A 14,758-nucleotide genomic window follows, 5' to 3' on the forward strand; every position below is an offset into this window, starting at 1 on the left:
CGTGTGCTCAGAAACAATATCTAACACACGTGGTACAACTTTCGGCTCTATGAATGAGCTCCACAGAGAAAAGGGGATTTTAACCTTTTGCCGTTGAAATAACTGTGAAATACTAAAAACATGTATAGTATTTGGATATTCTGAGTGTAATACAATGACACTATCTGTAACTGTTTAGCGATTCAAATATCTGTAGCTGTATTCGAATTTAAACCTGAAGTAGGCGTGGTCTAAACAGGACGTTTTTCCAGAGGTAAAAAACGCAAGTACTGTCAACAGGTTGTGTGAACTCTGGCTCTGACAGTTCCTCAGCCTCCGCTACATCATTAGCGTTCGTCCAATTCGTATGTTCACAATAATACAATGTATTTTTACATTTCATAAATATCATATCATACAATTGTAAATTTATCAACTGTTATCACAATTAAAATTTGTCTCATAGTTTACAATGCGAAAAACAACAAATAAAAATCAATTAAATGTTTACTTTTTTCATTCTAAAACTTATTTTTTTAATAGTTTGTTTGTTTATTTATTTACTCATTTTGTAATTATGCATTCTTTTACAGGAAAATCCACTAGCTAGCAAGCAACAAAAGTCGACTATCAGGTGGTGTTACAACTACTGTAGCTAGCTAAATTTTTACAATGGGAACCATTATAATTGTTTACATTACATAAGCTAACAAAACGTTAGCTGAAAGACTTGTGTTGAACTTGCATTTGCAAACATACTTCTCCTATGTGTGTGTGTATATATATATATATATATATATATACACACACACACACACACATATAACTGATTATATACCTAATAAAGGCTTATATAATCATGATATTATAGTATTGAAATTGAGAATATTGGGCATGGTTTTGTCTTTTCAGCCCACAACAAACGCATAATTGAACACATAGGTTTTAATTCTGTGCTGTGCTGTGTTGTGTTGTGTAACCTGATTGTACGGGAAACCGTTTTATCTTGTCTCTTCGCTTAAATGGGTCAGGTCTAATTTTAACAGCTCTAGTTTTACACTAGCACAGAAAATGTTCCTGAAACCTAGTATCCCTGTGTGTTTACTTTCCCTGTTTCAGGTTTTAAACGTCAAACTGGCACGGACCGTGCCTTTAGCACAGAAATCGAAACACAGAGAACTTTCTGCTTTGTTGAAAGAGTTTACGGTCACCGTTTTAACAGCTCACCTCAAACTCGAACTTCGAGCTGCCGAAGTTGGTCCTCTGCTTCTGCCAGAAGTTGTCGGGTTTGATGATGAGCGCGACGTGGATGCAGGACGGGAAAGACTCCTGCAGGATCTTCAGCAGAGGCTTGATGGAGTCCCATTTGGAGCCTCGCATGTCCACGATGACGGTGAAGCCATGCCTGCTGACCTCCTCGCTACGGAGAAATGACACTTGATGAAAACAACATCTGGATGAGCATGCTGAGGAGTACTACCAAACTGTAATACTCACTGTTACAGCAGAGGAGGAAAAAAACTTGGAAACGAGCTGCCACAGCTGCACTTGACACACAGACTGAGTCTTAGATTAAACTGAACAGAGCACATGTGCACCACTGAATCATACTGACCACCCAAGGGGAGGGAGAGGAAAGAGAGAGAGAGAGAGAGAGAGAGAGAGAGAGAGAGAGAGAGAGAGACAGACAGATGGTGAGAGAGACAAACATTGACAGACAGAGAGAAATGTACAGACACAAATACAAAATAACACACAGAGAAAGACAGAAAGACAAAAAGATACAAGCACAGTGAGAAATACAAAGAAAGAAGATAGACAAAGCATTAGACAAGAAGAAAGAAAGAGAGATGGGTAGCAAGACAGTGAGAGACAGATAGAGACAGACAGACCGTGGCTGAGAGAGATAGAGAGAGACAGACAGACAGAAAAAGAGACAGAGATAAAGAGAAGGGGAGAGAAGCAGGTGAGGGAGGAAATGGGAAAGAAATCAAGTGAAAGGTGAGAGGAAGAGGAAAAGAGAAAGGAAAAACGGAGAGAGGGGAAGAGTTCTGAGAGGAGGATGAACAAATGAATGAGTCATTGAAAGAGATGGAGGAAGAGAGAAGTAAAACAGCTGAAAATAACAGAGAATTTTTTTCAAACGCGCCTTAATTATTAAGCACTCAGATTCAGACCCGTTTCTGGATGGATAGAAGCTGACATATCCGGCGCTCTAGAAAGAAAACAACGGAAATTGACACGAAGGTGAACCCTCACCTGGGGATGCCTGCGAGGTAGGCAATGAGGCGTCGCAGATCCTCCTGTCTTATTCTGTCGTGGTTGGTCCTGGCTGGGAAAGTGAGAACCGGGCCTCCTCGTCTGTCTCGACCTCCTGCAGAGAAGACCAACCCCGTGACACTTCACACGCTGACCACCGTCTCAGTGATTAATAAAAGTGTGCTTATCACTGATATGGTGAAGTGACTGAGTTTATTTGACATTTATTTGGAAGGAGTCTCCAGTGTCTCCATTCATTTTGTCTTATTACCTAACTAAAAAGAGCAAAAAAGAGAGGTTGGTGAAGGAACGACTGTTTATAGGTGATATAACTTAAGTGGAACTAATAAAAAATAGTACCAAAGAGACGTATTTATTTCAGCTTTTATTTACTATATCAGATTTTCAATGGGTCAAACGTTTACCTACACTGTATTAGTATTTACTGGCATTGTCTTTTCATTTGCTTAACTTGAATCAAATGCAAAAGCCTTTTTCTTACGACTTTTTAGGTATACAAAAGATCATTGTCTTGCTGAAAGACCCACTTGCAACCAAGTTTTAACTTTCTGGCTGATGTCTTGCTCTTTTGCTTCAGTATGTTCTAGATAATCCTCTGTTTTCTGAAGTCCCTTTTACAGCAAAACAGCCACATAACATTATGCCACCACCCCCATGCTTCACAGTTGGGATGGTGTTCTTCAGATTTAAAGCCTTAGCCTTTGTCCTCCATACAAAGCGCTGATCATTACGTTCAAACAGTTAAATTCTGGTTTCATCTGACCAGAGAAGACTCCTCTGAAAGGCTTGTGATCACCTGCAGATCTCAGTCTGGCTTTTTAAGCCAATCTTGCAGTAGGGGCTTCTTCCTTGTGTGATAGTCTTTCACGTTACAGCATTGCAGGACTATTTTACTGGTGGATGTGCATACTGTGGTGCATGATGCCTACAAGTTCTTCACCAGTTCCTTTCCCGTTATCTTGGGGTTTAGAACTTTCCCATGGTAAAACAGCCAGACTGGGAGGTGCACGCCCAGTAAACCGTGATTATGAGAATTGGCCAATCAAAAGCTTCCAGATTGTTTAAAGACACATGGTCAGACACAGTGGAATTCTGAAACTGTGAATTAAAGATGAAATGAGCCTGTGTCTAATGGATTGATAAATTAGATGCCCTATTTGACTTGTCAAAATAAAAGTTTGGCCTCTACTGTATAAATGGTAAAAAGAAAAAAAAGACATTCTGTTCTTTAATTAATGAAAACAATGTCAGTTTTTTGTCCAATTACTATGGTATACATCTTTTCAAACATGCGTACTGTACATGAGCTCACACAAGCCCACAATTGTCTAGTGTCACTGTGATTGACAGGGGAGAGAGAGAGAGCATGCCATCCCTCCCACGCAGACACCATGGACGGCTGTGGCGTCGTCGGAATTCAAACTCGCATTGCAAACCCACTTGTGAGATGTGTGATGTGTGTTGACTCGCCTGATAGAAATGCCACTTTCTCTTTCAGAATAGGCAGCACCTCGATGGCCTTCATCTCCTCATTTCTGTTGAACCCTATAAAGGTTGAAGAGAGCCGTTAGCCGACAATACACATCGCACTACGCTGCATTTTTCACAATCGCACCATTTCATATGCTCTTCATTAAAAGAAACCTATAATACCAGAAGTGAATTCATTAATATTATATTAATACTGTGGTAATGCCATTGCTTTGGATGAAGTACTGAAGTACTCTGTGCTCTCCCGCCTCCTCACCAGATGGCATGATATTAATACCTGCAGAAGAATCAGAAGGGTTGTGTCCACCTGTTTATTTGCAAATGTGCAGTAGAGGTCCTGAATGAGAACCAGCATTCTACCACGTGTCTCTTTCTAAGTCAAGACACCCAAGAACGCTACGTGAACATCATTATCGCTTATCATTACCCGCCAATCAGGATCCTAAAATAACCCGTGCTGCCTCTTTTGCGAAGTGATATTCAAACTAGTCGAGAGAGAAGAAAGCAAACCGCTCCCGGTCGTGCATTATTGATGTTTCTGGATGTGGACAGCGTGTTTTTTAGTGCATGCAGGTCCAGCCTCGCTGCTATCGATCACATTAGCTCAGCTCAGCGAGTCAGCAGTAGTCAGGCATCACTGCCCATTATAATGCATTATGTCACTGCGTTTAACCGCCATGCGCCACACGACTTGGCGAAATGATCACTCACTGCAGAGAGGTTAGTCAAAAATGAGAGGATATGTGTATAATGGATATATAATGGATGTAACTGTTTGGTTGCATCTCATGAGCTGCTGTTATGTTGCTTACCTTGATGGAACCAACAACAAATCAAGTTAAATATTTTTTTGCCCTCACATTCAATATCGTGACCAGTTGTCAATGATTACGATGTTTTGTAATTGTTTTGTGCCTAATCATTTAAACATTTGTTTATGATTCTGTCCTTCCACGTTCCTTATGTGGTCTTCGCTAATCTTTGCTAATCGTTACTGTGTTACCTGTTTGTTTGATTTTCACCTCAATTAGTTCGTCTAGTTAAACCCCCTGTGTTACATATTGTGTGTGTTAGATTCTTTACACATCTGTGGGGACATTGGCTGGTATGAAATATCAATTGAGTATGAAATATCCTGTTCTTTTTTTTATCCACCGCTGCTTGCGCTTTGACCCCAGCAAAGGATTTTGAGTTTGACTGTTATATATATTTACCTTAATAAACACATTTTTAATAGACACATCTTTATTTCCCTTACTAATCACACTTCAAGTATGCAAGTGTCCTTTTAATATACCATTTTGTAATCTGTCACAAAATGCAGCTGACATATCACCCTCAGGATGGAGTAATACTGTTCTCGGTGCGGTTTCTTTATACACAGGCAACTAACAACAACAGGTGTCCTCTGACATCTGCTTGGCTGGATAGAAGAGAGAAGAAGGGGATAACTCGTACTCGAAGACAGACGTGATACACAAACAAACCACAGCTGAGATACACGTCGGCTAAGAAGTCAGATACAAACTGTCATCAGCTGCCTTCTTTACAAACCACAATTGGTCTACCGAGGCGCTGCTAGGCTTCCAGGCCATTTCTGGGTCAACATAATTTTGCCTTTTCATACACCACAGTAAGCTAACAAGACGCCAAAGACTCTTCCTTTTGAAGGAATGCCAATAAACGATGATAAAAATCGCTGTACTCAACCAAGCACCATATATAAATGTCAAACCACTGCGCAATGATGAATAACATGTCTCATTTCAATGTACAGCTATAAACAACGATGCTGAAGCTAACAAATGGAATAGCTTAGGGAATATTGGTGACATAAATCGTTGGTGTGAGTTGTAATATCTCAGTCGCATAGCACAGAGCAGAAATCAGCACGATAATACACAGGAGGATCCTGGGTATTCGATTTTTAATGGTCAGGCACTTATAAAACAAGTCTGCACACCAAATAAACCAAATAAATGACGCTGAACAGCATTACAAAAGATATAAGCAACGTGGTCTCTACTCATGCTAAAAATGCTATTTAAAAACAAACAGTTTTACCTCAGATTTAGCTTTTAGCACATAAAATAATATATTGTATATCCAAGGATATTTTTTGACGACATGAATGCTTTTGAATCAATGTTTCCAAATAGTAGTTTTCAAAGCTTTATTCTCTAAACATTTCTAAATGTTCCTACAATGTTGCTGCAGCATTCTTGTTGAAACTAAAATGATATCGAGGCTAAGGACTTCATGGGCTAACATTCAGTCACTCACACGACGAGCCTGCATGCTTGCAACTTGCCTCAATCGATATCAGTATATAAGATAGCCAAATTGAATAAGGCATAAGAACATCCTTTACACTGCTAACAGCATTATGACAGATATTAATAAATAGCGCTAACCAGCCCTTTTACCATGCTAATTCTAAAAACGATTTTAGATTTCAGATTAACCTTTAGCCCATAAGATAAAACAGTGTATCCATGTTTATGTTAGGACAAATACGAATGACATGAATGTCTTCAAATCATTTTTTCTAAACATTTCTCAATATTCCTACAATTTTGCTGCAGCATTCTGAAGCGCTAACATGGCTAATAACAAATGGAAGCAAGCAAGCACCAATCATTACTACCATGAACATTCAGGCACTCACAAGAGGAGTTTACTATACATGCTTGAACCTTGTCTGTTTCAATTAATATCAGTAAATAATAAGATAGTCAAACTGAATAAACGCAGTAATGCTTTGAAATGCTAACAGCATTAAACATACGGCAATAGCTCTAACTAGCCATGTGCTAAAAACGATTTTACATCAGATTTAGCCTTTAGCATGTAAAGTATTTATCTGTAAAGTATTTATCTGCATGTAAAGTGTTTATCTGTGTAAATTTTTTGGAACACAAACAACATTAAATACTTAATTAATAATTTAAGGAATTCCAGCTAACGAATTCAGATTATCAGTTCATTTTTTTTAACGTTCAGGGAACATTTGTTAAGTTTTCTGGTTGTTCTGTATGTAGCATTTAGGTAACCTTTCTAAATGTCTCTACAAAATTCTTCTTAACACAAATAGCTTTCAATGAGCGTTCTGTCTTTCACTGCTATTAATAAACAGATGCAAGCACCAAGGATGAATCTGCAAGTCACATTTTGAAGTACAACCTATTTAACCTAGTTGCTAAGTGTGTTAATTATTCTGCTAACTCTCCCAACTGTGCTAATTCTTCTGCTTGTCAACTGCAAAGAGTTTTACAAACAAAGTAAAGAAGATTCGAAATTCTTTATCCCCACTCAAGTAATCAGCCCACAAATCTGGCCACTATTATTCACACTTCATTTGCAGCTCATGAATAATAAAAGGATAACTCTCTGCAGGACGCGAGGCTCAATTTTCAGTGCTAAGTACTCGGAGTACCGAGGGTCACTGTGTGAAGTGAGGCATTCAAACCGTGGTCATTAAAGATGTGCTTGTTTTGCAAATGGGATATTTGTCTACAGTCTTGAAGTCATGGAAACTTTTTTTTTGGGGGGGGTACAACACTTTGCACCTTCATGCTGCGCTAAAATCTTTCAAGTCACCGCTGTGAAAAAACGACAGACAAGACCAAGAGACAGGGGTTCTTCATGGGCAGCTTATGAGTTGCCCTATACAAGATCCTAAACCTGTATATGCTATAGGCTAAAAGGACTGAAAAATCGATGTTGACATTTTAGTCAAATTTTATACAGCTTACAAAGCATGTTTGTTTAATATGGATTAGTGTGGGGGGGAAAAGGTTAGATCCCAGAGCTTCCTCCATCAAAGTTTTCTAAACTGGTCAGAAAGTCCTGAATCTAAATGGAACGTCCTTTGATTCAAATATTTCGATTAAAATTCCTACCATGTAAGAAAGTAATATGCTTCCAAACTGCTAAGAGGCTCCATCGGAAATCAGGCTATCGCAGTTAACTACAGATCATTCTCTGTTGTTCGTCTTGAGCTAATGTCTTCATTTCGCACTCAGCACGCCTCGGCAAATGAGGCGAGACTGGTGTTTACAGCCAAGACACCAGGGGAAGCACTCTGCACTCCCTAAAATAACAAGTCTGCCTTTTTGATTACGGAGGAATGACCAGAAATGGTTTACATAGCTTTTACTACCACGTGAACACAAGCAGTAGAAATCAATATCTTAAAGCTAGATCAACAACTATAATAAACCCAACAAAACAAGGTCATTAACCCATATTCACTTCAGAATACACTAAAATACAAGATGCAAAGGCGAGAAAGCAACATTTTTTTCAGGCATGTGTCTAGTACTACTTAATAACTTAATAACAATCCTACTCCTCCCTTTTTTTAAAAAACCAAACAGACCAGAGTCACACCCCAACTTAATTTCTATTTAATCACAAATGTTAACATCTAAACTGTAGATGTTGGCACTTTTGCTGGCTATTTAAAGCTAGATCAGGCAAACTTGCTGCAAAGATAGGTCCCTACTGTAGGTAAAAATGAGTCAATGCCAGTATAATACTATGCAGGATTGTGAATGAGATAGCTTGATAGTATTTCATCACAATTTACAACTTACCACAAATGTAGTCCGTCAGCCATGATGTTTGGTTCCAGACAACTGCTTCAGTAGTTTCATAATCTCACCCAAACTCCAAAATCATTTCCTCAAACATAGACTTGCTTTAAACAATGTTATTAATCTATGTAACGACTTGATTCAAGAATAAACAATACTGAGAGTCCGTATTTACGAATATTGTTTAAAGGCAAAAGGTTCTGCAGAACTTTTTGTATCATCTGATACAATTTCATCTTCAAATTTTAAACAGTAATTGTTAGCTATGGATGAGTAACAAATTAATGGGGGGGAAAAACCCAGTAGCTCTGTTATGCTGTGAGGGGCATTGATTAAATTTTCTGGCATGATTTGACTCTACTTTTCCAGTGAAGCATCACTGCAAATCAATACCGCAGTTCTTCTGACTATCCTATGATGAAACCTCTATTCAAGGATGGCTCCACCCCCAGCAACAGTGCTCAACAAACACTGAATGATTCGTTAAGGATGAAAATGATGGGAATCATATGCTATGGCCTTCACAGTCGCCAGATCTCAACCCAATTGAACAGCAATGGGAGACTGGCATGCTAGACAGCTCTCTCCACCACCATCATCAAAGCATCAACTGAGGGAATATCTTTTGGAAGAATGGTGTTCCTCCCCCCAGTACTATTCGTATGACTTTTAGAATCTATGCCAAGCTGGTGGCTTCAACGCACTACTGTATGTTGATTTTTCATTTAATCTGTCACTTATTTCTGAAGTCTAACTGGTGGTACAATTTGGTGTTACAGTAGGAGGTCTTTTTGTACAGCTCTGTATAGCTTGGCATGACACTGCGGAAAGGTGTCTGGCTTTGTGCTCTTCTCCCTCTTGGACCCCCGGTATAATCTAATTGAGATAGAAACTTTGGCTCTCTATACGTATGTGTGTATTGGCCACTGCTTGGCTCCATTTCCTTTTTTTTGACTCTGGTCTAAATATAACAAAGCCTCAGAGGTAATGATGTGCCAATTTCACAGCTTCGGGGACTCTGGATAAGCAGGCCAAGCCTTGGCCGGGTCTCTGATCCCACTGCTCATCTCATTCTGCCAGTCTACATCAGTCTACACCTATCACCATGGGTGGAATTGGGTAGCAAGCATCTCGAGGACAATTTTGGTGGTCCATTCTTAGTTGCTAAATGTTACTACAGCTGGTCCTGGATTAGTACATTTAAAACATGAAGAAATTGATGATTGTTTATTATACAAAATCTACCAAACTAACCCACTAAAAGCAGTCCAGAGCTCAAAATCTAACCCTCTGAAATCTGTAATAAAAGCAAAATCACCATTCCACAGGAAAACTGTCCACTGCAAAATATCTGAAATAAAACAGGATTGTATAATGGCATCACAAAGAGCAGGAATGGAATCGTGATATTACAATATTTAACGTTCCTTTCTTAATGTTGCTCATTGCTGTGTTGAAAAACACAGTGAAATTTATATATATATATATATATATATATATATATATATAGTTATAGTATATATATATATATATATATATATATATATATATATATAGTTATATATATATATATATAGTTATTTGGAATACAAATAACCTAATTAGAGACACAGAGCTCATATTTTAACAGTAGAAAGTTTGATGATCTCTAACTGGAGGGTTTTTTTGTTTTTTGCACCATTTTGTGTAAACTCTGCAGATCAGTGGTTCCCAAAGTGGGGTCCATGAAGCATAGCCAGTGGGTTTATGAATTATTTCTTTTTTGCTCATTTTGTTACAGTAATCACATGTATGTTATCAATGTTATTATATTTAGGGGTCCAAGCACCAAAGTCGACTCAGTCATAATGTGTTCTATGGGTGGAAAGCTCAGTGGCTCTGATAAATAGACCAACTATTATTGGAGAAATATAAAATAACGTTCATTAAATAAACCTGTACTGAAGGGGTCTGTGGAATTTATTTTGCAGAGAACTCCTGCTATAGACTCCTGTGAATTAAAATCCCAGGAGATCAGCAGTTTCTGAAATACTCGACTCAACCCGTCTAGCATAACCTTCAAAGTCACAGAGCTTGCATTTTTCATCATTCTGATGTTTGATGTGACTTGAAGCTCTTGGCCTGTACCTGCATGATATGATGCATTGTGCTGCTACCACATGCCTGGCTGATTCGATAATCACATGAATGAGCAGGGGTACAGTTCTTCCTAATGTGCTCAGTAAGCGTATACCGTAATTTTCGGACTATTGAGCGCACCTGAATATAAGCCGCACCCACTAACTTTAAAAAGAATTTTTTTTTTTACATACATAGGCCGCACTTGTCTATAAGCCGCAGGTGTCCACGTTGTAACAAGATATTTACACAGAAAGATGTTACACAGAAAGATTTTTTTAACTTTTAATTAAATACGTACCGTAAATGCTTTTTTCCGAACAGTGCCTGTAACACGGCTGGTTAAAAAAATAAAAAATACAGTTGCCTACCAGGAAAAGTCATTGATCGCTATCTTCATCTTCCTCCTGTGCACTAAAACCACTAAAGTCGTCTTCTTCAGTGTCGGAATTGAACAGCCTCAGAATTACCGGTACTTTGTCACACACTTCCTCAGTCTCTCTTTCGTTGTCGCTCTCAATGTCACTTACGTCTCAAGGCAAATTCGCCCTTGACCTTGTGCTGTCCTCTTCATCACGCAGCAGTCCAGCCTTTCGAAACCCGGTGGTGATAGTAGATTTTTTGACACTGCTCCACGCTGTTAGGATCCACTGGCAGACTTGAGCAAAAGTTGCTCTTCGCATGCGGCCAGTTTTGGTAAATGATTTCTCGCCGCTAGTCATCCAAGCCTCCCACTCAACTCGGAGTGCCACTTTAAATGCACGATTCACACTGATGTCGAGTGGCTGCAAATACTTCGTTGTGCCCCCAGGAATCACAGCTGGAATTGAGTTTGTCCTCTTGATGGCTGCTTTCACAGAATCTGTTATATGGGCCCTCATGCTGTCCAAAACGAGCAATGTGAAGAAATCCCCACAGTCGCTTGCCGTAGCACTCTGTCAGCCATTCCTTCATTAGGCTTTCTATCATCCACCCTTTCTTGTTGACTTTCACGACGATTTCTTTCAGGAGTTTTTCTTTTGGCATCGTCATCCGCTTAAAAATCACCATTGGTGGAAGCTTTTGTCCAGATGCTGTGTAGCTCAGAACACAAGTGAAATGCGTTCTCTCATGGCCAGTTGTTTTCAGCTTGACGGACGATTCACCTTTTTTGTTAACAGTCCTAGTAAGAGGCAGGTCAAACGTCAAGGGTACTTCATCCATATTTATGATGTCGTCTGGTCCGGTGGAATTCTCGGCTATCCTTGTTTGAGTGAATTTGCGGAAGTTTGTAACTTTTTCCTCGTAATCGGGAGGGAGTTGCTGACACAGAGTCGTCCGTGTCGTGATGGACAGGCCTTTTCGTCTCATAAATCTAAGACACCACGATGGTCCACCTCTAAAATCTTCAATCTTCTTTTCATTGGCGATTGTTTTGGCTTTCAGTCGGATCTGCACAGTGGAAACACCTCGGCCGTCTGCTCTCTGTGTGTTCACCCAGTCTTCAAGAACGTTTTCAAGTTCGGGCCATCTGCTTTTCTTACCTCTGAAAGCTTCTGTCGTCTTTTTGCATTGAGTCAGTTCTTCACGCTGCAGTCTCCAACGTCTCACCATCGATTCATTGATGCCAAGCTTACGTGCAGCAGCTCTATTTCCTTCTTCGACAGCCAGATCGATCGCCTTTAACTTGAAAGCTGCATCATATGCATTTCTTCGTATGTTTTCCATGATGAGGGGGTGTGCATGAAGCGCAAAATGACTGATCTGAAGAATTTAGTGTGAGTGCGTTTGATTTAATTCGAACAGTTTCATTGGTCCACTGTGACCTGTTCGGTAATTTCATTGGTCCGATGTGACAAGGCTAAATGTTTTGGCGGCATGAAACTCGTTAGCCCGTAAAAATCCATAAATTAGCCGCATCATTGTTTAAGCCGCAGTGTTCAAAGCGTGTGAAAAAAGTAGCGGCTTATAGTCCGGAAATTACGGTTTATACTGGGTGGGTAAAGGCTTCCAGGGTGATTCATCAAGAGGAAATAAACTCAGGTAATTTGATATCTATTTAACTAACTTTTGATAACATTAGCAATAACTGCTTGCTGAGATAAACTTCCTAGTTGTCCCATAACATAGCTAGCTACCTAACATACTGTATAGTATTTTCCCCGATCCTGATGTCTTCTGTTTTTGTGTATATCTCTTTTTGTAAATAGTTTTAGATCTTCACACGAAATACAACGTAAAACAAAGGCAACCTGACTATACACAAAATACAGTTTTTAATTTTTTTTATTGAAGCAAAAAAAAAGTTACACAAATCACCCACGTGAAAAACTAACTGACCCATTAAACTTAAAATCCGGTTGTGACACCTTTTGCAGCAATAACTGCAACCAAAAGCTTCTGATAACTGGAGATCAGTCTTTCACAGCATTGTGGTGGAATTTTGGCTCGCTCTTCTTTGTAGAACTGCTTTAGTTGAGCCACACAGGTTTTTGAGCATGAACTGCCCGTTTAAGGTCCTGCCACAGCATCTCAATTGGCCACTCCAAAACGTTAACTTAGCTTTTTTGTGTAATTCAGAGGTTTGACTTACTCCTATGCTTTGGATCACTGTCTTGCTGCATAATCCAGATACGCTTGAGTTGAAAACTGAAGACCGGACATTCTCCTTTAGGATTTTCTGGTAGAAAGCAGAATTAATTTTTCTTTAAGTATTGCAAGTTGTCCAGGTCCTGAAGCAGTAAAGCATCCCCACATCATCACACTTCCACCACCATGCTTGACCGTAGGTACTGTATGATGTTCTCTTTTTGTAGAATTATGTGTTTGGTTTACGCCAGATGTAACGGGACGCCTGTCTTCCAAACAGTTGCACTTTCGACTCATCAGTCCACAGAACTTCTCCCAAAAGTTTTTAGGATCATCAAGGTGTGTTTTGGCAAAATTCAGATGAGCCTTAAAGTTCTTCTGGTTAGCAGTGGTTTTCACCTCGCCACTCTTCCATGGATGCCATTTTTGCCCAGTGTCTTTCTGATAGTGGAGTCATGAACAGTGACCTTTATTGATGCAAGAGAGGCCTATAGTTCCTTTGATATTGTCCTTGGCTCTTTTGTGACTTCCTGGATGAGTCGTTGCTGTGCTCTTGGAGGAATTTTGGAAGGTCGGCCACTTCTGGGAACCTTTTAACCAATGTTTGCTGTTGAAAAAGTTCTCTTGAAGTGTTGATTTGGTTGAACAGGGTTTGAAGTAATCAGGCCTGGTTGTGTCTAGTCAAGCTGAACCCCATTATGAATGCCGTTTCATAGATTTGTGGAATTAGTAACTATGGAGGCAAATACATTTTCACACAGGGTCACTTGGTATTGGATAACTTTATCTTCAATAAATAACTATCATTTAAAAACTGTATTTTATGTTTATTCAGGTTGCTTTTGTTTCTTTTGATTTCATTTCTGAAACAATTTAGTATGAGATATACACAATAACAGAAGAAATCAAATACTTTTCACAGCACTGTAGCTATGAGGTAGCAATATGGGGAAGATCCTGTGCCACTGGTGCTTGCTGAAGAAGTACTGTATGTAGTGCATGAAGGCAGTCGATTATCTTCTTAATAAAGCACAGACACAATAACATTGACGCAATCAATTCCCTATTAGATTCTCAAAATGGCAGCGATTATACAGCGATGTGTGACATCACATGAAACACAAGGATACAGAAAGAAAAGGAAACATATGTTCATAATTATGTTTTAACTGCACAATTTGAAGATTGTCTACACACAGAATTGGTCAATAAATGGTATATCTATTTTCCGTATTGTGTTCTGCTTGAATCTTACATCATTGGGTCATTTATCAAACTGGAATTTTACAGAGAAACTGAAAAACCCACTGAAAAATAAAACAAGTCTTCAGACTTGTACAGGTTAGTTTTGAAATCAAACACTCCTATGTTGAAAGCTGATAAAATAACATTGCAGCAACTTTTCATTTCTCCCAAATTAGGATTCAGGGTAGGCTTTTTATTCTCCTTGTGTGTGAGCTCAGTTCAGCTCATTTCTCTCACACATCAGCACCTCTGAATGAGTCTGAACTCTACCTCACATGAGTTATGGCTCCCTGGGCCCTTCCCTCCATTTCCAGCCTACATTTCTCCCCCTCTCCTTGGCCTCTTCTTTGGCAACCTTTACTGCCCCGCTCTCACAGCGCCTTTTTTATGGACCTTGTTCACAGGCCTTGATTGCTTCTTGTTTTACAGCAGTGGGACACGGCCCGAGTGTCCCCCCTGAGGGTGGCTTGGTTGTCAGG

General features: G+C 39.4%; 1 protein-coding gene across 5 annotated transcripts in view; it reads right to left on the reverse strand.

The window, feature by feature from the left end:
- The window catches only part of triob (trio Rho guanine nucleotide exchange factor b), a 130,179-nt gene that overhangs the window by 86,404 nt on the left and 29,017 nt on the right, over window positions 1-14,758 (reverse strand). For 4 of the 5 annotated variants that reach the window (XM_053621045.1, XM_053621055.1, XM_053621035.1 and 1 more), the window contains 3 exons: window positions 3,730-3,804; window positions 2,239-2,353; window positions 1,207-1,399 (listed from right to left, as the gene is read on the reverse strand). In XM_053621045.1, the coding sequence (XP_053477020.1) occupies window positions 1,207-1,399; window positions 2,239-2,353; window positions 3,730-3,804 (383 nt within the window). Of the gene's footprint in view, window positions 1-1,206; window positions 1,400-1,476; window positions 1,619-2,238; window positions 2,354-3,729; window positions 3,805-14,758 lie in introns of those variants that run through there. The other variant, XM_053621065.1, reaches the window with a different exon arrangement.

This window comes from Ictalurus furcatus, chromosome 1, assembly GCF_023375685.1.
Source record: "Ictalurus furcatus strain D&B chromosome 1, Billie_1.0, whole genome shotgun sequence".
In the NCBI taxonomy this organism is placed as follows: Eukaryota; Metazoa; Chordata; class Actinopteri; order Siluriformes; family Ictaluridae; genus Ictalurus; species Ictalurus furcatus.